This window comes from Lycium ferocissimum, chromosome 7 (genome assembly GCF_029784015.1).
Source record: "Lycium ferocissimum isolate CSIRO_LF1 chromosome 7, AGI_CSIRO_Lferr_CH_V1, whole genome shotgun sequence".
Taxonomy (NCBI): domain Eukaryota; kingdom Viridiplantae; phylum Streptophyta; class Magnoliopsida; order Solanales; family Solanaceae; genus Lycium; species Lycium ferocissimum.
The window spans coordinates 37280840-37305663 of NC_081348.1; the positions used below are offsets into that span (position 1 = coordinate 37280840).

Here is a 24824-nt window from a genome sequence, read left to right on the forward strand (position 1 = left end):
AATTTCAAATGACAGATAAATTAATACCCATTTGGCCATGAGAATTTTTGCTTTTTTTCGTCACTTATTTTGAAAATCAGTGTTTAGCCATGAAAATTCCAAATACAAGTTAAAGTTGCATTTAGAATTTGGAGAACGCCTAAAATCCTATTTTCACTTTCAGTACGTTCAAACAACCAAATATTCTTTGCAAAACTATAAAAAATACAACTCCATCTTTAACTCTGACTTTAAAATTTCAAACTACGCGAAAAATATTTGGTTTTCATGGCCAAATGCCTACCTGTTATGTTTCAATTGTAAACAATATAAATATAAATGTTGTCCAATATATTTTCATGGGAAAACAAAGAAAAGGAAAACGAGAGCGCGTATGGTGCCCACAGGCCCATTACGTTTTGTTTTTAACCCGTTAAAAGCCTTAACGTTAATTTATCCTACTCACAAAGAGGGCACTCTCTTACAAAAAAAACATCATGTGTATTATCGACACACCCTGAGATTGTTGTTGTATAGTTGGGTGCATCACAAATAGTATGTTTTGTTGATCGTGTTATTAGGGTTCCGTTTTATTTATTTGTTAGTAGTAGGGGTGGTGGCGCATATGGCTACCACAGGTCAGGTGATCCGTTATCAACCAGTTGCAAGTACCGGTGCTGGAAATATTGATGCTCTTAATAGACTTCTTTCTGACCTTTGTAGTAGACCCAATCCTAAGGTAATATGAAATCTTGATGTTATTTAAGAGTTCTTCAAGTGAGCTCTTTATTCTTTTTTTTTTTTTTTTAAATTTTCTTTTAAGCTGTTGTGTATTTTTTTTTTTTGGTCTTGTGCTGTTACATTTGTTGAATTGGTGAGGGAAATTAAGGAAGGATATAAGATTGTTCCAAGATTTTAGAAAATCATGATTTCTTTCTTGGGTTTCCTAAGGTTCTTCCATTTTTTACTTTTTCTTGATAGCAAAAGAAATCTTGATGTTATTTTTTGAGTACTTCAAGTGAGCTCTGTATTTTCTTTTAAGCTGTTGTGTATTTTTTTTGTTTTTGTTTTGTGCTATTACATTTGTTGAATTGGTGAGGAAGTTTAAGGAAGGACATAAGATTGTTTCAAGATTTTAGAAAATCTTGATTTCTTTCTTGGGTTTCCTAAGGTTCATCCATTTTTTACTTTTTCTTGAAAGCAAAAATGAAATCTTGATGTTATTTTTAAGTACTTCAAGTGTATTCTTCTTTAGTTTTTTATTCTGCCATTTTCTTTTAAGCAATAACATGAAGATTTTATTTGCAATACTAAGGGTCTTGCATTGTTTCCTTTTTCTTGAAAGAAAAATGAAATCTTGATGTTATTTTTGAGTACTTGAAGTGAACTCTGAATTTCTCAGGAAATCTTGGATGTAGTTATTTGAAACCTTGTATATAAAAGATTGAAATAGAATGGAAGCAGAATGCTACACGTTTACTTAAGGGCACATTTATTTTTATTGATTTGTGTGAAAGAAGACCAGTAGTGGAGTTAGAATTGTTTAGGAAATCTTGACGTTATTTTTGAGAACTTGAAGTGAGCTCTGTATTCTTAATTTTCCTTCTGCCATTTTCTTTTAAGCTGCTTTGTAGTTTTTTTTTTTTGTTGAATTGGTGAGGAAGTGGAACCAGATATTTAGTGTTGTGAATTTGCTTTTCTGAGGAATTGAGGAAAATAAAGGATGGACATAAGACTGTCAAGATTTTAGTTCATGGTACATTGAGTTCTTTTCTTGATTTTCTTTCCCCGATTTCTCAGAAACTCTTGGATGTAGTTATTTGAAACCTTGTATAGTATAAAATATCGAAATAGAAACAAAGCACAATGCTGCACGTTACGTTCGGGCACATTTATCTTTCTTCTGTTTCAGCCTTAGAGGAAAAACTAAGGTGGATAGGAGGGCGGCTATTTTTATCTAACACAGTTACTTTCGGGCACATTTATTATTCTTATGGTTTTCTATAAGTAACTTTGTCCGAGATTTTAGCGCGTGGTACATCTTGGGTTCTTTCTTGATTTTCTTTCCTCGATTTCTCAGAAAATCTTGGGTACAGTTATTTAAAACGTTCTATATAAAAGATTGAAATAGAAACAAAGCACAATGCTACACGCTACTTTCGGGTACATTTATCTTTCTTCTGTTTCAGCCTTTTAGATGAAAAACTGAGGTGGATTGGAGGGCGGCTATTTTTATCTAACACAGTTAACTTTCGGGCACATTTATTATTCTTATGGTTTTCTATAAGTAACTTTGTCCTAGATTTTAGCGCGTGGTACATCTTGGGTTCTTTCTTGATTTTCTTTCCTCGATTTCTCAGAAAATCTTGGGTACAGTTATTTGAAACGTTCTATATAAAAGATTGAAATAGAAAGCAGAATGCTACACTTCATGAAATAGAAAGCAGAATGCTACACTTCACTTTCCGGCACATTTAACTTTATCGATTTGTGTGGAAGAAGACCGGCAGATTCAGTGCTAAAGTCTTTCTTCTGTTTCAGCCTTAGAAGAAATACTACGGTTCATATTTATTGATTTGTGTGGAACGGTACGGTTGATGGGAGGGCAGCTATTTTTTATCTAACACAGTTATTACTACGGCTTTCTATATGTTTTTGACCCTTTTCTCCCTGTTTTTATTGTTATCCATGACTAATCTAGTTTGGAATCATGGCACTACATAGAAGTGACTGTTCACTGTTGTGTATACATGTCTCCTCCTCCATACCTCTTGTTAATTATGCTTGTTTATTGTCCTCCTCCGTCAATCAAGAGAGATGGATAGGTCCTGGTTTTAAATTTATATCAACCATTTTACTGAACTTTTTAGTTTGAATAATTATGTGAATACCAGGTTTTGTTTTTGTGTGTTTTCATTCACTTTTCCTGTTTCACTTTTCTATTCAAGGGTTAGCAGAGCAGTAGGAATGGCAGCGGGGCGGGGCGGGTGAGGTTCTATGGGGGTGTGGTGCGGGTTCTAACAGATATTTTAAAATTTAAAGCCGGGGGTGGAGGGGGGGTGGGGTTGCGTTGCGGGTTGAAATAAATTGCCGAAATTTCACCATTGCATTCATTGTCGTCCGGGCTCTAGGAAGACCCATTTGAGAAAGCTCAATCTTTTTACAGCTTTTGAGTTCTATATTCTCAACCAATTTAGATATGTATTAGTCAACATTCAACAATAATAATTAAAGTATGTTTTCCATAACTGCGACCAAAAGATATATCGTCAGATTCTCTTAATATTTTACATGTAACCAATTGAGTAAGATTTAAGAAGGCCAAATTTCATTTTGCAGTTAATTTAATTAGAATCCAATGTTACTTTGTTAGTGCAGTTTTCCTCTATTTTAATTTAACAAAAGATAAAATGAAATTACATACTCCCTTCGTCCCAAAAAGATTTTACTTTCCTTATTAGTTTGTCCCAAAAAGATGGCACATTTCTATATTTAGAAACAATTTTACTTTTTGAGATGATTTACAGCCACACAAATATCTAAGGCTTGTTTTGGACAACACATTTCAAAAGTCTTCCTCTATTTCTTAAACTCCGTGCCAAGTCAAACTAAGACAATCTTTTTGGGACGGAGGGAGTATCTTTCCACACTTTTCCTAAATAGGTTAATACAATTTGAATTTATAACTCTTTTAATTTTCTCAAAAAATCGAAGTAATGCATTTATGTTGAAACGAAGGTCGTAAAAAAATCTGAATTGTCCACATCTTAAGTTTTGATCATATTGTTTAAACTTTGTCAGCTAATGGCATAAATCAAGGTAGGTTAAAGATAAGTTTATATAAAGTATAAAATGATCATGTAAAATATTTTCCTGAAGACATAAAAAAAATTCACAAAGTAGGTTATCTAACTTTATAATTTTAGTTTGTTCCATCAAATGTTAGCCTTTCCAATATATCATACTGACAGTGAAATACTAATATGTAAATAACAAAAGTAGAAATAAATGCTTATGCGGGTTTGTGCGGGGCGGGTTGAAATTTTTGTGGGTTAAGCCAGACCCGCCCCGCCCCACTGCCATCCCTACATAGCAGTCTTCTGCACAGAGTGCTTGATATGAATACTGATAGAGTTTCTGTCTTAATCATATATAATACTGTTTTTGCCTAGTGTGGCTGTTTTTGCAGTTTGCGTTTGCATGCTATTGGATGCTCTCTCTCTGCCTCCTTCCGTCCTTCCCTATTTTAAAATTCTCTTTTAAATACTTGAGTTGCGTTTGAACAGAATTCTTATTTTATTCTCTCTGGTAGGATGGGGCTGCATTGACCTTGAGGCGGCTCGTAGAGGAAGAAGCTCGTGATCTTAGTGGAGAAGCTTTTGCTCGTTTTATGGATCATCTATATGAACGTATTACTACATTTCTTGATAGTAATGAAGTTTCTGAAAATCTGGGAGCGTTGAGGGCTATTGACGAGCTAATAGATGTCACCATCAGCGAAAATGCATCGAAAGTGGCAAAATTCTCCAATTACATGCGAGCTGCTTTTGAAACAAAACGTGATCCTGAAATCTTGGTCCTTGCTAGTAAAGTTCTTGGTCACCTAGCTAGATCTGGTGGTGCAATGACTGCTGATGAAGTGGAACGTCAGGTGTGTAGCATTTTGATACTTCAGATACCTGATTGTCTGTCATCAGGATCTCAATTCTTTTGTATTTTCAGGTAAAAGTTGCACTAGAATGGCTTCGTGGTGAAAGAATTGAGTATCGTCGCTTTGCCGCTGTCTTAATATTAAAGGTACAATCAGCATATTTCTTCATGATTTGTTGTATAAGCACAAACTTTGAAGCTGGGTTTCATTTCTTTCATCCTTATGTGATGGGGAAACTTCGAGTTAAATCATAAATGTTACTCCCTCCGTCCCAATTTATGTGCTATGACTGGGCACACAGTTTAAGAAATAAAGGATGACTTTTGAATCTTGTGATCTAAAACAAGCCAAAGATATTTGTGTGGTTATAAATCATCTCGTTAAGCGTAAAAGGTAAAGTTTAAAGTTAAATTGTTGCCAAATATGAAAATGTATCATTCTGTGTATCACATAAATTGGGACAGAGAGAGTATAAGACTTGACTGCTAGCTTACAACCAAAAAAGTTCGTGTGTTTGCCCTATGATGTATTCCTGTTGCTCGAAGATAGGTCTTCACCTTTGGTGGTTGCCTTTAGATTGTTCTATCACTTCCTTTTTGTTCTTTTAGTTTCCACTTTCCAGTTTCTGTGTTGACTTGTTCATTTTGTTAATGCTATTCATTCTCCATAGAAGTACAAGTATTTTATGCGAATTCTTTAAGTTGCAGCAATTTGTTACAGTTGAAACATTAAATAACCATAATTACTAACCCAGGGGATGCTTAGTGGCTGTTTTGGTGCATTTGAATATAGAGCACTGAAATAAGGTGAAACTTATGTCATTGAGCATTGTGAACACTTTAAGCTGGTGATTTCAATTACATAAATTTTAAGTCGGTAACTCTTTTATGGATAGATGAAGATCCTTTCATTGCATATCACACTAATATTGTGGTAACTTTACCTCATCGAAAAAATATTGTGGTAAATTCACATGGGGATTTGACTTTGAATCTCAAAAAATTCACAATTATCCATAAAAAAGGAGCAACATTTTATTTTTCAACGAAAAATACAAATGAAATGAAGCCTTTTGCTTTTGATACCCTCTCTCCACCCTACAAAAATTCTACTGTCTTCACTGTCATTCTACTGCATCTGTCTTTCCCTGTCCCCAACTTTTCCACCCTCCTACTTGCCATTGTAGTGAACTTTGCTAGAGAGTAGGTTATTAAAACCAATTTTATTATTATTGATAACTGAAAGTATTTCTAACCAAATATTGTTGTGCTACTTAGAGATTTAATCTGTCAATTAATATAGTTACTGAAGAAGTTATTATTTGTACAGAATTCAATCACATCTAACTGATAAGTTGAAACAGCAGACAATCCATTAATTCTCAAGTGTCTAATCGGTAGTCCGGAGTTTCTAAATGAGTCCAGGCTTCCCTGAATCACTTTATTTTTTTGTTGGTAGATGAAGATAATTTATTAACAAGTTCCAGCATAACGGCTAGAATGAAAGGTTACATCTAAAATCTTTGTGGAACAAACTAAGTCAAGCATGGCATTCACATGATTTACATCTGCCATGTTTCACTAGAATATTAGCAAAGACATACATCTATTTCAGATTAACTAAATTCCCCCTCCCCCCCCCCCGCCCCCAACACACACACCCACCCACCCACCCACACCAATTTTTTTTTTTTCTTCCTCCATATCACCCACCACATAGCAGCTGGTCTAAATTCCAAATATGAGCGAAGTACTTGCTGATTCCGTTCCTGTTTCAATCTCTATCTTTAATTTAGGAAATGGCAGAAAATGCTTCAACCGTTTTCAATGTTCACGTGCCGGAGTTTGTGGATGCTATTTGGGTTGCTCTGAGGGATCCAACATTGGCTGTTCGAGAAAAGGCTGTTGAGGCATTGCGTGCCTGCCTTCGTGTTATTGAAAAGCGTGAGACACGGTGGCGTGTTCAGTGGTATGCCTATTTCTCTCTCCTCCTCCCTTTTCATTTTTCAGAATATGTCATTTATATTTTGTCAATATCTAAAAGAACGTACTAGTCGGAAATTTCTTGATCCAAGGCATCTGCTCTTAAATTGGTGGTTCCGACAGGTATTATCGAATGTTTGAGGCTACACAAGATGGATTGGGCAGAAATGCGCCTGTTCATAGTATACATGGCTCCCTTCTCGCAGTCGGGGAGCTGCTAAGGTTTGTTATCAAATTGAATCATATTATTTATTTCCTTGTAGAAAAAATATTCAGAGTTCTTTGTGCTGTGTTAAGTGCTTTCATCTGCTGAATGTCTAAGAAACTGGAGACTTAATCTACAGTTACATGGAGGACTTAAGAGTCAGTCTACCTCAAGACTGAGGCCAATTAAATGTGTAATTTGGGGGCGAACAATTGTCTACTACCTAGAGCCTGTTTGGATTGACTTATTTTAAGTGCTTTTAAGCCAAAATAGCTTTTAAGCACTTTTGTAGTGTTTGGTAAAATAAAAAAGTGCTTTTAAATACTTGTTTTTAAGCCAAAATAACAAATACTACCTACTTGTTCTTATTAGCAATTAAATCTAGAATGTATTTGTGATCTATTAGATTCATTAGGATCTGTAGGGATACCCGGGTTTTCAATCCTTTATAGGAAATCGCTCTTTTTGGCATTGACTGGTATCTCTCTTATCAGTGACAGGATCCTCTGTTGAGCTTGGATAATGTGGTCAAGTTTTATAAGATATTCTTGTAACTTTTTTGTGGATTTCTCCGTTTGTACTTTAACCAATTTGAGTATGGTGGGCCATGGGTATCATACCTTCAGAATGGGCGAGTTAGTGTTTTTCGTTTCGGTAATATGACAGGCCATAAACTTGTTCACCGTGACTAGTTTCAAAATTTCACTTATCAGAAATAAAAAAAGGATTAAGTTTAAAGAACTTATAGAACTTCAAAGCAACTGGAGGGCTGTTTTTCTTTAGAGTTTGTGTTACTTCTTAGCTATTGCTACTTGTAATCTAGAAAGTTTCTGCATACAATGTGTAGCATTAGATATTGGATGAAGATCATGAATGGTTAAGTAGGCGTTTGGACATAGATTTGATTGAAACTCGAAAAGAAGAGTCATTAGACATGTATTTCACTTGAAAAAAGTTGAAGCTCTGTGAGTGGAAAAAATTCACTGATTTCAAACTTGAAAAACTCATCTTCAAAAACTAACCAAATAATCATTCCAATGTATAACCAAACTATGTTTTAAAAATATCTTTTGGAAAAAGGGAAAAAATGTCTATGTCGAAACGGTTACTAAGATAGTCGTTGGTTTGTGACTGAGTGGTTTGCGTGTATCTGAGGTGCTAGTGGGGTGAAGGGCAGGTTCTTAGGCGATGGATGGCTGCATGAAGAGGGTGGTTGTTGAGGTACCTCTGCAAGCTATAGGAGGACAATATTTTCTTTGCTGTATTGCCATGTATGCACTTATACTAGTATGTTCCATGACTACTTTAGTTTCAAGGATTTATGTGTTATGTTTTTGAGTAAGTTGTCATTGTCTTCTTCACTAAGAATAATATCAGATCACAGGTAAGTTGAATAATATCAGATCACAGGTAAGTTGAATAATATGCTCAAGTCATATGCTATTGGGAATTGGACCCATTAATATCTACTGGATGTGATATGAGAAATGATATGATAAGTGCAAATTTCTTCATCAAAATGTGCAGGAACACAGGAGAGTTCATGATGTCAAGATACAGGGAGGTTGCTGAAATTGTTCTAAGGTACCTGGAGCACCGAGATCGCCTAGTTCGTCTCAGCATAACTTCTCTGCTTCCTCGAATTGCCCATTTCCTGCGTGATCGATTTGTGACTAACTATTTAACGGTTTGTGACATTTGACTTAATTTTAGTGATTCAATCTGCTTTTATTAGATGGAAAATTTGGATGAATGAGATTTGCATCTTCAATGTTGACTACTGTGACTTCAAGTTTGTTGATTTTGCTTCGACAGATATGCATGAATCATATACTTCACGTCCTTAAAATACCTGCAGAACGTGCCAGTGGGTTCATCGCTCTTGGGGAGATGGCTGGTGCTCTGGATGGTGAACTCATTAACTATTTGCCGACAATAACCTCTCACTTGCGTGATGCGGTATGCTCTATATGTCATTGCGTACTGTTTCCAGTTCTTTTTTTGAAAAGTTATCTTTGCTGGTTCTTTATATAAAAAAAGAAGTTATAAATTACTGAAAGGTTCTCTCTGAGTTTGAGACTTTCATGAACTGGTTCTTTTGTGTGGTGTTGCTCAAGGGTAACGTGTATTTTCAGTGTTGTGCATTCCACCTTTGTGTTGTAGGTTCTTTCTGTAACATGTATATGCGTGAAGCAATAACCCTGACAGGTGAAATATGTTTCTCTCAGATTGCTCCTCGTAGAGGCAGACCGTCACTTGAGGCGCTAGCATGTGTTGGAAATATTGCAAAAGCAATGGGCCCAACCATGGAGCCTCATGTTCGTGGTCTCTTGGATCCTATGTTTTCTGCTGGGCTTTCCCTGACACTGGTGGAAGCATTGGAGCAAATAACTGAAAGGTTCTCTCTGAGTTTGAGCAGAACTATCATGAACTGGTTCTTTTGCGTGGTGTTGCTCAAGGCTAACATGTGTATTTTCTGTGTCTTAGCATTCCACCATTGTTGCCGACCATTCAGGATCGGCTGCTTGAATGTATCTCAGCAATCCTTTCAAGATCTCATCATGCAATGTCAAGACAATCAGCTGCTTTGAGTCGAGGGCATCTTGCAACAGTTACCCCCCAAGTACCAGAACTGAGTGGTTCTGCGCTAGTGCAACTTGCTCTGCAAACTCTTGCTTGTTTTAATTTCAAGGTTTGTTGTCTATATTTTTGTGCACTTTATTTCCCTTCTTGATAGTTTAGTTTGATAGTGGATTTTGGGTTACAGGGCCATGATCTTCTTGAGTTTGCAAGGGAGTCTGTTGTTGTATATTTAGAAGATGAGGATGGAGCTACACGGAAGGATGCTGCGCTGTGTTGCTGCAAACTAGTAGCAAATTCTTTCTTGGCGATCTCTTCTACCCAGTTTAGTCCAAGTAGAATCAATCGTGCCAGTGGAAAGCGACGTCGACTTGTTGAAGAGGTTTGCTTCTGAACAGTGTCTTGGTATTATACATTTCACTGGTTTATCACTTCGTTATCTGATTATTCAAATATGTGCCTGTAAAAAACAAAAATAATTTTTTATAGTTATGTTTCATTTATAATTAAATTTTAATTTTTAATTAACTTGTCCTAATCTCCGTTTCTTTCAATTTATCTGTATGAGGATGTACCAGATCCTTATCAAAAAAAAAAAAAAACAAAATCTGTATGAAACTGTATAAAAAAAAAAAAAAAAAAAAAAATCTGTGTAAGGATGTACCATTCAGTTTTAGACTTTTAGGATGGCTTCATTAATACAGTTATTAATCTCTCAGACGGTTTACAACATACTGTACAAATACTAATGACCAATGATTAAAAATGAAGGTTTATATCCTTAGTGATTAAAAGTCTTGTTGCAGAAGTAAATCTCCAGAAAACTGTTATCAAACCTTAGCAGCTTCTCATGCTAAGGTGTCTTTTCCACTTGGTTGATAAGTACTTCTCGACATCATGAATATGAAGGTTTTTATTTCCGGGTTTTCGACATGGTGATTTAGGATTCTTTTTTAACTGAATTACTTTTCTACAGATTGTGCAAAAACTTCTCATTGCTGCTGTTGCTGATGCTGATGTTACTGTTCGGCATTCTATTTTTTCCTCGCTATATGCTGATGGAGGATTCGACGAGTTTCTGGCTCAGGCTGATAGTTTGACAGCTATATTTGCCACTTTAAATGACGAGGTATTTAATTCACGTGGTTTATAGTTATTCATGACGATCTCTTCAATGTGTTGTAAATGTCTACTTAGATGACGCTTGTGTTATATGCCTTAGTACATGGATATAACAATTTAGATCCTTGTTCAATTCCCAAAATTGAAAAAAGATTAAGGTGCCAAAGTGGAGGGAAAATTCACTTTGTCATGGTCATTTTATTTATTTATTTGGGAAAGGGAAGGGGAGTAACTTCTATGGTCTTAAGAACTTATGGATAAACTAATGTGTGGTCTTATGAACTCAGCCATTCATTTTGCAACCATTGTTGATACTGCAAGCTTTCTTAGTCAAAATCTTCCATGTTACCTTCTCAAAAAAAAAAAAAAAAAAAAAAAAATAAAAATAAAAATCTTCCATGTTTTCTTTCCAGAAGAATCCTATATGCTTGCTCTCCTCTTTCTTTTGAACTTTATGTGGTTGAAGAGGAAGTATTCTGGTGGTGTGGTGTACTTTCCTATAGACACTTTTTGTTAGAAGATGGACTTTAAATAGGAAACGCATAAAATGCATACTTTTGCTACTTGAGAAAAGTGTGTACTTTTTTATCCTTCGGGTTTTAGCAATGAAAAGAATGTCAAGGAAGTTGATTGAATGAACCAACTGAAGGCCTTGTTTGGAAGTCATTGTAGAAGTGTAGACTCTAGAGCAACTAAAGGCCTTGCTTGGATTACATCTTCATTTGTGGTGTAATTCTATCAAAAGGCTGAGTTTAGATATCTGAATTGTTTGCATCCTCTTCTAACACTTATACTCTCTAGAGTGCTTCTTGACCCCCTCGTTAGTTTTGTCTATTAACTTGTTATGTTTCAAAATACTAAAAAAAAGGGGAGCATGGTTAAAATTTGGTATTATTACTTTTAGGCAATTATTGTGTGACAAACAATCTTAGGGAGGAGAGTATAAAGTAAGAGAGCACAATGACTCCCTATCTGTACAGAACACCGGGCGTAATTTGTAAAGAACCATATTGTTATGTAGGTTCTCTACTTTTATGTAGGTATACTGTATATGGGAGATTTTCCCTATTTAATGAAATTACTTTACTACATAAAAAATTAAAAAGGAAAGAGGATAAAGGAAAAAAGGAGAGTGAGATGAGAGTAAACAACCCTAAACTCTATATTGTTCCTTCTCGGAAAAAGAAAAAGAAAAAAAAAGAAAAGAAAAATGAGAAAGTAAAGTGACATAAATTTGAACTCGTGGAGATGAAAGGTTTCCATTTAAAGAGAAGGGGTCATGTCGGTTAACTAAACTTTTTGGAGCATAAATGGGCATTGTGTATGTGCAAATTTTAATGAGTAATGCACCCAAGGGTGTGGGTAAGCAGTCAATGAAGTGGGTGAAAACGTTGGACATCATGGATTTGCTTGACAAAAAATCTAGGTGATTTTTTCCAATCTGCCCTAAGGCTTGTTGGTCAGAGTTATCCGGAACTTGTGCTGGTGGGAGGTAGCAGGTACCCTAGTCGAATGGTCGAGGTGCGTGCAAGCTGCCCAAAACATCACTGTTATCAAAATAATCTCAAGGAGTAGTTTTTGGCTAAGAAGCATAAACATAGAGATTGCACGCTAGTGGAAAATATCCTAATAGCCTAACTTTTAAAACTGCAAAAAAGTCCAGCCTGTTTATTTTTTGAATATCTGATTCCTATTTTTTAGTGTCGATGCAGCAAAATGCGTACTTTATGTGATATCTTAGGAGTTAGGATATGTACTACCTTGTTTCCTTCTCCTTCATCTACGTGCTCTTACCATGCGTATGTCCATTTTTTATATTTCCAGGATTTTGAAGTTCGTGAGTATGCAATTTCACTAGCTGGCAGACTATCTGAAAAGAATCCAGCATATGTTCTTCCAGCACTTCGTCGCCATCTTATTCAGCTGTTAACTTACCTAGAACAAAGGTATTCATATGGTCTTTGATAGTGGAAAGAGTCTACTTCCTTTTTGATCTCCTCTAAGCTTGTTATGTTTACATGTCTTACCCTGTTAGCAGTGCAGACAATAAGTGTAAAGAAGAGAGTGCAAAGTTATTGGGTTGCTTGATTCGCAGTTGTGAACGCTTAGTTCTTCCATACGTTGCTCCTATACACAAGGTCCAGCATTTATACTTATATGTACTGTGCCATTTTTCATCTCTTTTGGTTTAGTAATACCATTTATTTCAGGCTCTTGTTGCGAAACTCTGTGAGGGCACAGGGGTCAACGCGAATAGTGGCATTATTAGTGGAGTTCTAGTGACTGTTGGAGATCTTGCAAGAGTGGTATGTAGCCTCTTCATACGGATGATCTCCCTAACCTCTCATGCAGCACTGTCTAGAGATGCTTAGTGTATTTCGTTTGTACTGTTTCTTCCCTGGCTCCTTACAAGTTAAAAACTGTAAAACGGTCTTTTAAATGAAACTGTAAATGAAGCGTTTGTAGGAAAAGAGGGTTGGTTGGCGTCTCCTCTGACAAGGATGCGAACAGACTATGGGCTATACCAGAATTGATTTTGTAAATAAATTGACTTCAACTCGTAGTGTTTCCTATTGGGCCAGAAGTCTAGATTATTTTTCTCCATGCATTTTAGCATCACATGGTAGTGATATAATTCACATATTTCTTTTTTATCTCACCTAGATATATCCTTTGTCTGCGCGTGGGCTTATTTATCCTAATCTTTTCCTATGGTATTTGATCATTTTTTATTAAGTCTGTTAATTTTATTGTATTTGTTTCAGCTAGCCAATTGTTCTAGTTGGTATGCAGAGGATGCCATTTTGGTTATTATACTAGTTTCATTTGTTATTGGTATTTGACTCGATTATTACGTGAGAGCTTCCTATTTTAAAGTGCTGTACACTTCTTTCATAAAAAAGTGTGCTTACAGTTTTCAATCAGAAAAAAAGTGATTTGCAGTTCTTTTCCAGTTATATGTGTACACTTTAACTTTGTCTCAAGATTAACTTATCTCAAGATTAACTTTATCTCAAGACATGATGTGATCGTCTGTTGTTAAATTCACCTTCATTTCTCCTTTTATTTTCTCAGACTCTCTCATTTAGTAAAAAGTTCTAAGTGAAATGACTGATGCTGCATTAAGCCTGTATTGTTGATACGCTGTTTCCAATTTTCTGTGCTGTGACCTCCTTGTCGCATTGGAGCTACTTGTACTCTAACTGTTTTCTCCATTTTCAATTGAAAAATCAATAAGGGGCTTAAGTCAACCTGCACCAGAGTTTATCCCTAACCCCGGTGGAAAGAATGCCTGTAAATGATATATTCCCTCCATCCCTATTTGTTTGGGACTGTTTTCCTTTTGACCTCATCGAAAAGATCGATATTTTTCTAGGTTATCAAAAAAAGATTGGTACTTGTATATATTTAGAAACAAGCTAATTTCTACATCCCCAATTTTGCCTTTGACCTGACTTGTTGTATGTCCCACTACATCAAAAAAAAAAAAATATGTGTTGTGATGGGACTATCTGTACTAAATAAAAGAAGGAAATTATTTGGTCAACAAAAATCTTTTGGCATTTAATGTACAACTGTCCTATGTGTCAAAAACTATATCCCTTTCTTTTGTTTTGAACCCGTGTGTCCGCGTCCATTCAAACTGTGCCAAATAAATTGAGACAAATATAGTGCTTATTGATCTTTATTGTTTGATCTTTCCCTGTGATCTTTCATCTGCATTTTGGTGTCTTTGGTGTGCCCTCTGTGTTTGTTATAGTCAAGAATTGTCTTGCAGCTTAAATAATAATATCAATGGAAGTTCATGCATCACTCTACATCTTCAGCTCTCTATATCAGATACTTTGATTGCATTTTAAGATCCAAGATGATTGACTGTTGTCTTTGTCCATGTAGATAGTTCTTGTGACCCCTGATTCTCGTTTTTTCTCTCTCTTATACTCTCTTCAGGGTGGCTTTGCCATGCGGCGGTATATTTCAGAACTTATGCCATTAATTGTTGAAGCTTTACTTGATGGGGCTGCTGCTTCCAAGCGTGAAGTGGCTGTTTCAACACTTGGTCAAGTTGTACAGAGTACAGGGTAAGTGGTTTCTTCAACCTTTGATTGCATCATTCCTTTGCAATCAGTCTTTTACTTACTATTTCATTTGGTTCCTAGATAATTTATGATTGGGGCTTATTTCGAATACTGTTTGTGGGGCATACTTTTTCTATCATTTGGACTGTGGTGTGCTATCTATATTTTTCAAATTTCCATTATATTTGCTGGTACTTTCACCACACTATTCATGTTTCCAGTGCAGTAATTTAGCTATAAAATATCAAAATCTTGTTTGACAAATTTGTTGTTTGTAATGTTCACAGATATGTCATAACTCCATACAATGAGTATCCTCAGTTGCTTGGGTTGCTCTTGAAGCTGCTCAATGGTGAACTGGCTTGGTCAACTAGAAGAGAGGTTTTGAAGGTAACTGCAATCCTGTTGTCCAATATATTTTTTTCTCTTTGGATTAGCCAGTATTTAAGTTCATTGAGGATGAATTTTGCAGGTTCTTGGCATCATGGGTGCTTTAGATCCCCATGTGCATAAGCGCAATCAGCAAAGCTTACCTGGATCCCATGGTGAAGTTACACGGGTGACTGGTGATCCTGGTCAACATATAAGATCAATGGATGAATTGCCTATGGATCTGTGGCCATCCTTTGCAACATCGGAAGATTATTACTCAACTGTGAGACTTAAACCTGAAACTTATTGTGTCCTTTTTTAGATTTCCTAACGGGCATCTATTGCTGCAGGTTGCTATCAACTCACTCATGCGGATTCTCAGGGATCCATCTCTGTCAAGTTACCACCAGAAAGTGGTTGGATCTCTTATGTTTATTTTCAAGGTCTGGAGACTCAGTTGGGCACCTCATTTCTCATTGTTTTACAACTATTTCTTAAGCAGGATTCCTATATTATATCATGCTTTACCTCTTTCTTCTTTTGACACTGTTAGTCCTTGGACGCTTATTTGTTTTTGTCTCCTGGCTTTTGCATGTGTAGTCAATGGGCCTCGGCTGTGTCCCTTATTTGCCTAAGGTTAGTCCACTATCTCACATAAATTGCAATGACGATATATACGTGAGTTGTTGCTCACATTCTGTTGTATAGCTTACTTTTATGTTTATGTTTGAAATGTGAGTTCATCCTTCCCTTGGTATTTCATCAAATGTGGTTCTTTAGGGGGTCACAAAAAGTTCACCTGGCTGTCCAGGCCTGCCAGACCCTCTCATTTGCACCCTTTTTAGAGAGCAAAGGTGAAAGAGAAAAAGAACCTGCTGACTAAAGATATCTCAGATCTTTACCTTTTAACATGTAAAAGTAGGGACAACCAGCTAGTGACACGGGGAAGTTGAAAACTTAAGAAGAACATAGTGAATTTTATTGCTTGTAATTAGCATGTCCTTTTTCCCAAACATTTATTGTGGATGATTTTAGATCTCAGATCCCTACTTTTTAACACGTAAAAGTAGGGACAACCAGCTAATGACACGGGGAAGTTGAAAACTTAAGAAGAACATATTGAATTTTATTGCTTGTAATTAGTATATCCTTTTTCCCATAAATTTATTATGAATGATTTTAGCAGAGATGCTCAGTCATGACTGTATCTTTTATTTTTCTGTAGGTTTTGCCTGATCTCTTTCACATTGTGCGCACATGTGAGGATGGTCTAAAAGAATTTATAACATGGAAACTTGGAACCTTGGTATCTATTGCACGACAGGTAATATTTCGTTTTATTGATATTGTCTGTCTTGTTATTCTTTTGAATGTGCAATTTTCTTGAGGCCTTTTAAATGATTTTTTGTTTGTAGCACATCCGTAAATATCTGCCAGAGTTGCTCTCTCTGATATCAGAATTATGGTCATCGTTCAGCTTGCCTGTTGCTAACAGACCTGTTCACATTGCTCCGGTAAGAACAGTAGAGTTTCAGTTGGTATTAAATTACTGCACTTATTTTTGTGTAGGGCATTATAGAACAGATGCTTTGGTTAATGATCTCACTGGTCATTTTCTTTTGTTATTTTAGATTCTGCATCTCGTGGAGCAACTTTGCTTGGCACTCAACGATGAATTCAGAAAGTATCTTCCTGATATACTTCCCTGTTGTATTCAAGTTCTTACTGATGCGGAGAGGTTTAATGACTACACATATGTTATTCCTATTCTCCACACCCTCGAAGTTTTTGGTGGTCAGTCTTCCTTGGTTGTTTGTGATCCATGTCTTGGTTAGTGTCACTTTGATGTTGAGGATAGTGGTCTCACCTTACTTTGCAGGGACATTAGATGAGCATATGCATCTGCTTTTTCCTGCACTTATTCGGTTGTTTAAAGTGGACGCTTCAGTAGAAGTAAGACGTGGTGCAATCAAAACTCTTACAAGATTGATACCTCGTGTGCAGGTTGGTGTAAGAGGGAGTGCTTCCAAGTTTCATTGTTTCCATTTGATTGCTTGTTTTCCTAAACTCTTTTTCTTTTCTCTTCATTTCCATTTTGCAGGTTACTGGACACATATCTTCTCTTGTGCATCACTTGAAGCTTGTCTTGGACGGGTCTGATTTTTCTCCCTCACATTAATCACTAAGAATATAAGAGGCTTATTTTCTCCGAATTAATAGATAACAAATGAAATACAAATATTTACTGCTTCGCGTGGTTTTGATGTTGACTCTAGTGGATACACTCTCAGATATCAAATTCTGATCCATATGTATCTACCCTCCCCCACACTTATATAAAAGAGAACCTTGAATTCTAATTTATTACCTTGGAGTGTATACTAATTGCAGCTTCTGATTCCTTTTACTGAAGGTCATCCAGTAATATTTGGCACAAATAGCTGGAAAATTGTGAAGCATACATTAAAATTTAGATCATTTTATTAGTGTTTCAATTGCAGTCAATATTGCACGCGGTTTTCTCATGTTCTGTCAAAACTATAATTTGTTTTTCATTTTGAATGGAATTCCTTTCCTTATGTCATGAACAATTGTTAGATGATTCTACTACAGCTGTTTTTGGGAATTCAGTGATTTATCTTCTCGTTTTTGACCTTATCCTTCAATCTCTCTTTTGTTCTGAAGCAGACTGAATTGTGAGTTTGTACCTGATAAAAGCTTTGTACTATATGATTTCTGCGGTGCTTTCTTCAAGTTTGTGTTGATAAATTATGGGTGCTTCCTTCCATTCACAGGAACAAGGAAGAGCTCAGGAAGGATGCTATTGATGCACTTTGTTGTCTAGCTCATGCTCTTGGAGAGGACTTCACCATTTTTATTCCTTCTATTCACAAGCTTATGGTTAAACATAGGCTGCAGGTGAGTTGATCTTTTGGGGTTTTCCCTATCACTACTATAACATTATGAAGGCTTATACTGCTGAGGAATTTGTTCTTGATACTATAATATTTCATATACAGCACAAGGAATTTGAAGAAATCCAGGGACGACTGGAAAAACGTGAGCCACTGATTTTTGGGAGCACCACGGCTCAGAGATTAAATCGGCGGCTCCCGGTTGAGGTCATCAGTGATCCTTTAAGTGATGGAGAGAGTGACCACTACGAGGTTGGGACGGACATGCATAAGCAGCTCAGAAGCCATCAGGTAGTTTTAGTCTTCTATTGTTTGTGACAGAGACAGACTGGAACTTAAGTTTCTTGTACTTACTAGTAGGGATGAAATCCTTTCTGACTAACTTCCGAGTTTTCAGTACTCTCATAACTATAACAGCACCTTCACCCTTTGCCAAACAAAAGAAATGAGATGCCCTCCCTGGAAAGAGTCCTACTTATTTGCTAGTTATTTATATGCTCCGCCATAAGTAGCAGACTCCTGATAACATGGAGTTGGTCTAGAGATTTACACATACTTACACTATGTTTGATTCAGTGAAGGGAGGTGAAGGAAAGAGGAAATTTTGATCACTTCCACTAGGTAGATCATTCATTAGTTACCTTTTGTTTTCTTTTGATACATTGTAAGGGAAGAAGATATATACTCCCTCTTAGAATATGTCCAATTTTGAAGGGGCTGAAAATGTGGACATGGAAGGTTATGAAACTCATTTAGTTGTTGGAATGAAGTTCCTTTCCCTTCTCTTTTACTTACCAACAGAGGGGATAATAGCTATTCTTATTTTATAGAAGAAAATAAAAGGATTCGGGGATTTCTTGGTAATCCCCAAAAAAAGAAAAAAGAAACAAGTCTAACTTTGGCCTGAAATGGTCTATGCCATATGATGTCAGAGATGTCTATGAATCTTGGGGTTCTAGAAAAGTTGATAATGCCATCAAGAACATCCGCATTATGGTCCCTGCCTTTTTTTTTTTTTTGTGTATTTGGACTGAAAGGAATCGCATATGTTTTGATGGTATCTCAGCTTCTAGTAATTCGTTAAAAGCTAGATGTTTGGTTGACATTATTAGCTGGGTTAATCTCTGCATCTTCTTGATGCCTTTTAATGATATTTCACTTATTTTCATCAAAAAAAAAAAAAAAAAAAAGATGAAAAGAGAAACAAAAGCGATTCCTTATGGTGTCCCATCAGGTGGGGGTTTCAATCCATTGGGGTCAAATCTCTCTCTCCTGATTGCACCTTCTTTTTTTAACCCAAGGAAACATGATTTTAGATATGAAGGTAAGCCTGTACTTTGTTGTAGCAGGAATTATTGTATTTCTGTTTCTACTTCTCCCTTATTTTATTTAATTAATTTTTCCGTTGGTTTTCTTCAACTTTTGATGATGTCTAGTTGGATATATTGACTCTAAACTACATTTATGTAGGTCAATGATGGCAGATTGCGTACCGCTGGTGAGGCTTCTCAACGGAGTACTAAAGAGGATTGGGCAGAGTGGATGAGGCATTTCAGTATTGAACTTCTGAAAGAATCACCAAGTCCAGCATTAAGAACATGTGCAAAACTGGCTCAACTGCAGGTATTATCCTCTTCAACATCCCCTTCCTCATTGTTCTTAAGAAAAAGAAACAAAAGTTAAAGGACTTTCAAGAAAAGAGCAAGTGCCAGAAATATACAGGTGCTTCTAGCTGTGTTTCTTTTTTCTAATGTTGAACTTTTGCAGCCTTTTGTTGGGCGGGAGCTGTTTGCTGCAGGTTTTGTTAGTTGCTGGTCACAACTTAATGAAGCTAGTCAAAGGCAGCTAGTACGGAGTTTAGAAATGGCATTTTCTTCTCCAAATATCCCACCTGAAATTCTTGCTACACTTCTGAACTTGGTTAGTTTGTCATGCTTTCCAAGTGAAGCACACTCTTCAATTTTGAAGATATTGATCTAAGCTTATGCGTACAAGAAGATTGACTTGTTACCTTAACAAGATATTCCCTCCATTTTTCCTGTAATAGACATGCCCCTAGAAAGAGCAGAAGTGCTCAGAGCTATACAGCCTCCACACATTAAATCATAATGGTAGTTGTAGGATCTCTTAGTCTTTGAGTTATTTGATGTTTATGCATGTGAAAATTTCTAGTTGTTTTCTTTTGCGGTGCTTAATGTTGATAAAGGGGTAGCTTAACTCTAAAAGTTGTGTTTGTGTTTAGAACTTGATATGAGATCATACTTGTGGGCTTCTTTTAGGGTTTTACAGGTTGAAAGTATGTTGATTGGGATCCGAGAGGAAATCTACTTGCAATTGCAAAGGTTCATACTTATTTAAAAAAGAGGTTGTAAAGGTTCGTGGCGGCTGTTTGCCGAAGAGAGCGCTTGGTGCAAAATACCGCTGCTATTGACATATTTTTCGGTTTATGATAGTAGTTCCTCTAGGAAAAGTATGAATCTCTGGTTTGTGCATTTCATTTGTGGAAGGGATGGTGGATTCTGGGAATAACTGGTCTTCTAGTGAAGTGGCTCGAGTGAAGACTAAGGAGAGCTGTTAAAAAGAGTCAAGACTAAGGAGAGAAATCAGATAAGATCAAGGATAGAATTAACCAGATAAAGTGATTATCCAAAACAGGATGATTGGTTATGGGTGTAGTCAAATTTGAGGGAACTAACTGTTTCTGATTTTTTTAATCAAAACTCTCATATTCTTTACTTGGGTGATTGGCGAGGTTTTTTTGGAAATGATTGGCTCAATACATGAAGGAGTTGCGTACTAAGACATTAATCGGTCCTTTGTAAAGCTGCAGTATTATTATTGTTATTTTAGTTTGACTAATTGTACTTTCCAGGCGGAGTTTATGGAACATGATGAGAGACCCCTTCCTATTGATATTCGTCTGCTTGGTGCTCTAGCGGAGAAGGTGGGTTTATTCTCACATTGTGCAGCCAATTGATATATACCTCCTGTTGTTATCAAAAAGTTAAGTAGTTGTATATAATGACCTCTTCCTCTCAGTGTCGAGCATTTGCAAAGGCCCTACACTACAAGGAAATGGAATTTGAAGGTGCACTTTCAAATAGGAGGGATGCCAATCCTGTTGCTGTAGTTGAAGCTCTAATCCATATAAATAATCAATTACATCAATATGAGGTCTTGATTTCTTTGTTTGTTTGTTGCATCTTACTTATGTTTCATACTGACTTTCTGGTGATTAAACTTAATCATGCTTGGCATCTTCAGGCAGCTGTTGGAATATTAACATATGCTCAGCAGCATTTGGGGGTTCAATTGAAGGAATCATGGTACTGCACAAGCTTTAACTTGAAATGGCATTCTCAAATGTGTCTTCTCCTTCACTGATGTCATTGCTATTTGTCGATTTTTAAGGTATGAGAAATTGCAACGCTGGGACGATGCTCTTAAAGCATACACTGCTAAGGCGACACAAGCTTCGAGTCCACATCTCGGTTTGGATGCTACTCTAGGTTTGTATTATTGGATAAGTTACTGCATAATCTGGTCTATGACTTCTCCTTACAGAATTATTGAAGATATTTGATGCTAGTGATAGATCATGCTAGATCCGAGTTTTCCATCTAATAGTAGTGACCTTTACTTTTGAGATTCATTATCTGAAAAGGAGTCAATTGCGAAGGAAATTGATTGACCCCCTCTAACTACCTGATGTAATACTTAACCTGTTCTAAGTGGTAATCTATTTCATGCTTTCAGTGGCATCTGTTTTGTCACTTCTTAAATTGTTTGGTGGCTTAAATAAATGCTGCTTGACACTTGGAATTGGGTTTTGTTATGCTTCTGGAGTGCTGGTCCTTGTTGAAAAAGTAAATTTTATTCGTTAGTGTATTGTACGCTCTTTATTCACTTGATGACGATCTGTATCCTTTTCTGTGTTTCCTTAAGGACGTATGCGATGCCTTGCTGCTCTAGCTCGGTGGGAGGAGCTTAACAATCTTTGTAAGGAATACTGGACGCCAGCTGAGCCAGCAGCTCGATTGGAAATGGCACCAATGGTTTGTCAACTTATATGTAATATCTGAGAGTTTTTTTTGTTTCGATACTCATAGTGAATGCATGTTTTGGACTAGTTTAGGCTGCTAATGCTGCCTGGAACATGGGTGAGTGGGATCAGATGGCAGAATATGTTTCTCGGCTTGATGATGGTGATGAAACCAAACTCCGTGTCTTGGGAAATACTGCTTCCAGCGGTGATGGAAGTAGTAATGGCACCTTTTTTAGGGCAGTTCTTCTAGTTCGTCGAGGGAAGGTAGTCTGTCCGTTGTTTTCACTCATTCATTTGTTTTGATGTTGTGACATTCTCTGGTCTGGTGTAATCTTTATACTGGCGCCCTATTCTTCAGTACGACGAAGCACGTGAATATGTTGAAAGAGCAAGGAAATGTTTGGCAACCGAGCTTGCTGCACTGGTTTGTTTCTTCATCTCGTCATCTCCTCATTTTATACTCATTTGATGACTTATGCAGGATTTTATAGCAAAAGTCTTTACAATTCTCCATTGATATGTTTAGGTTCTTGAGAGCTATGAACGTGCTTACAGCAACATGGTTCGCGTTCAGCAGCTTTCTGAATTAGAAGAGGTGATATATATTCTTTAGCCTTTTCAATTGAGTTATTCCTAATTGCTATGTTCTTTTTTTTTTTTTTTTGAAACTGGTAATGCTGTATTCCTCAGCATTAAGGATATGCTGGCAACCTTCAAAAAGGAAAATTGCTATGATTTTTAATGGTCTAATAATTTGTTTTCATCTCATTCTAATTAGGTCATTGAGTACTGTACTCTTCCTATAGGAAACCCTGTTGCCGAAGGAAGAAGAGCCCTTGTTCGCAATATGTGGAATGAACGCATAAAGGGTGCAAAAAGAAACGTTGAGGTAAATTTCAGAACTTCCCACACTTGAGTGTAACATTTTGGATGTACTATCATGATCTTTTGATATTTTCAATCCGGAAATGCTTAGGTGAGAGCTTGGATGACTAGTTATGGCCTTTGTATTTATTCTCAAACTCATGCTGTCTTACAGGAACTGTCTGTCTGGTCTTTTTCCTGCCTTAATGTGATTCCATGTTCTCTCTGTCTGAACGGATCATTTCTCTGAGTATTCTGCTCTGTTATCTGCAACATATTCTTACTTTTTGCAGGTCTGGCAAGTACTTTTAGCTGTGAGGGCACTTGTATTGCCTCCTACAGAAGATTCAGAAACATGGATCAAGTTTGCATCACTCTGCAGGAAAAATGGCAGAATTAGCCAAGCTAGATCTACGTTGGTTAAACTCTTACAGGTTAGTAATTTACCCCTGTGGGTTGTGTATAAAAAGTGTATGTTGCCTTGTGGTATAGATTTCTTGTTATAGCTCTACTTGTGAGACTGCATATTTATGACTTCTTTATCCTGCAGTTCGATCCTGAAACGACTCCTGCAACTGTGCGATATCACGGCCCCCCTCAGGTGATGCTAGCATATTTAAAGTACCAATGGTCACTTGGCGAGGATCATAAGCGAAAGGAAGCCTTTGCTAGGTTGCAGGTATTGCACTTCGGAGATAAAATTACGATCACACATTACCTATCACAGAAGTAAATTTCATGTTCATGCTCTGTCTCATGTATCAAATTTGGACATTGAAGGACCTTGCCATGGACCTCTCAAGAACAGCAACTCTTCAACCGGTAATGCAGAATGCATTAGTTGCTTCTTCAGGCGTGCCACTTGTTGCTCGTATATACCTCAGGCTCGGCACTTGGAAGTGGGCACTTTCTCCTGGTTTGGATGATGATTCCATACAAGGTAAAATGTGAAGACACTCCACTTCCCCTCTTAAAAAGAAAAGATAAATTGTGTGATAGCTTGATGATATCATTTATAATGACTGTTTCTTGGATGATATTGACCTTGTCAGAAATTCTTAGTGCATTTAGAAATGCTACTCACTGTGCAACGAAGTGGGGAAAAGCCTGGCACACTTGGGCACTTTTCAATACAGCAGTGATGTCTCATTACACTCTGAGAGGTTTTGCAAATATTGCTGCACAGTTTGTTGTTGCTGCCGTAACTGGTTATTTTCACTCTATAGCTTGCGGAGCACATGCTAAGGGTGTTGATGATAGTTTACAGGTTATATCTGAATCTACAGCTAATTTAATTCAGTTCTTAGAAGACTACTTTGTGTGATGTTGAGGTGTCATTGGTCTGTCCTTGTCGTTAAACGTCTTTCTTTCTGAGCTTACTGGTTGCTTAGCACTTTGTATCCTTGCAGTGACATGGTGTACCTTTTCTTGCTGGCTTCTTGCTATATTTTAAGCTCATGCATCTTTTGAACAAGTTACGCTTACTTTACAAAAATATATTTTTTATCTAATTCATTTTGCATCTGTGCACGTGTCGGTCAAGGTGAAAACATTTGCTTATCTGGTGAAACTCGTACTCCTACTGAATTCATGTATTGTATAGAATTTTATGTTCAGCATTGTTTTCATAGTTGCATTATCCAGCAACACTTCCTGTTAGATTCACTAACGTTTATCATTGACTTTTCCATTACATTACTTAATTGTTTTACTTTTCTTATGGTCATGTTTTCGGGTTTCAGGATATTCTTCGTCTTCTTACTTTGTGGTTCAACCATGGAGCTACTTCTGAGGTCCAAATGGCATTACAGAAAGGATTTACACATGTTAACATCAACACATGGTTGGTTGTTTTGCCTCAGATTATCGCCCGGATACATTCAAATAACCATGCTGTCAGAGAACTGATACAGTCCTTGTTAGTGCGAATTGGACAGAGTCATCCACAGGTTTTTGCTAGTTTTTATCCAAAACAAGAACTATTATTTGGCTATCTAGTCATAACTGTTTTCCCTCGACATCCATTCTCC

General features: G+C 36.7%; 1 protein-coding gene and 1 pseudogene across 3 annotated transcripts in view; both read left to right on the forward strand.

The window, feature by feature from the left end:
* Positions 1-392: 392 nt before the first annotated feature.
* LOC132064785 (serine/threonine-protein kinase TOR) overlaps positions 393-24824 on the forward strand; it is a 32914-nt gene continuing 8482 nt past the window's right edge. Inside the window, exons 1-42 of one of the 3 annotated variants that reach the window (XR_009416639.1) lie at positions 393-718; positions 4292-4630; positions 4702-4776; positions 6426-6598; positions 6736-6834; positions 8345-8504; positions 8633-8776; positions 9046-9215; positions 9305-9509; positions 9585-9779; positions 10374-10526; positions 12344-12465; positions 12555-12657; positions 12730-12825; positions 14471-14601; positions 14886-14988; positions 15071-15253; positions 15321-15413; positions 15571-15606; positions 16196-16294; positions 16386-16484; positions 16602-16764; positions 16850-16974; positions 17072-17124; positions 17766-17889; positions 17991-18176; positions 19356-19508; positions 19653-19805; positions 20758-20829; positions 20925-21059; positions 21150-21211; positions 21297-21394; positions 21831-21940; positions 22021-22194; positions 22289-22354; positions 22457-22525; positions 22709-22819; positions 23088-23228; positions 23345-23473; positions 23575-23734; positions 23847-24061; positions 24537-24743. Coding sequence is in view for 2 of the 3 variants with exons in the window: in XM_059457892.1 (XP_059313875.1) it covers positions 605-718; positions 4292-4630; positions 4702-4776; positions 6426-6598; positions 6736-6834; positions 8345-8504; positions 8633-8776; positions 9046-9215; positions 9305-9509; positions 9585-9779; positions 10374-10526; positions 12344-12465; positions 12555-12657; positions 12730-12825; positions 14471-14601; positions 14886-14988; positions 15071-15253; positions 15321-15413; positions 15571-15606; positions 16196-16294; positions 16386-16484; positions 16602-16764; positions 16850-16974; positions 17072-17124; positions 17766-17889; positions 17991-18176; positions 19356-19508; positions 19653-19805; positions 20758-20829; positions 20925-21059; positions 21150-21211; positions 21297-21394; positions 21831-21940; positions 22021-22194; positions 22289-22354; positions 22457-22525; positions 22709-22819; positions 23088-23228; positions 23345-23473; positions 23575-23734; positions 23847-24061; positions 24537-24743 (5598 nt within the window). In the remaining variant the exon portion in view is untranslated. The remainder of the gene's footprint in view (positions 719-4291; positions 4631-4701; positions 4777-6425; positions 6599-6735; positions 6835-8344; positions 8505-8632; positions 8777-9045; positions 9216-9304; positions 9510-9584; positions 9780-10373; positions 10527-12343; positions 12466-12554; positions 12658-12729; positions 12826-14470; positions 14602-14885; positions 14989-15070; positions 15254-15320; positions 15414-15570; positions 15607-16195; positions 16295-16385; positions 16485-16601; positions 16765-16849; positions 16975-17071; positions 17125-17765; positions 17890-17990; positions 18177-19355; positions 19509-19652; positions 19806-20757; positions 20830-20924; positions 21060-21149; positions 21212-21296; positions 21395-21830; positions 21941-22020; positions 22195-22288; positions 22355-22456; positions 22526-22708; positions 22820-23087; positions 23229-23344; positions 23474-23574; positions 23735-23846; positions 24062-24536; positions 24744-24824) is intronic. The other 2 variants (XM_059457892.1, XM_059457893.1) reach the window with 2 other exon arrangements.
* Positions 12978-13057, forward strand: LOC132065871 (U6atac minor spliceosomal RNA; annotated as a pseudogene).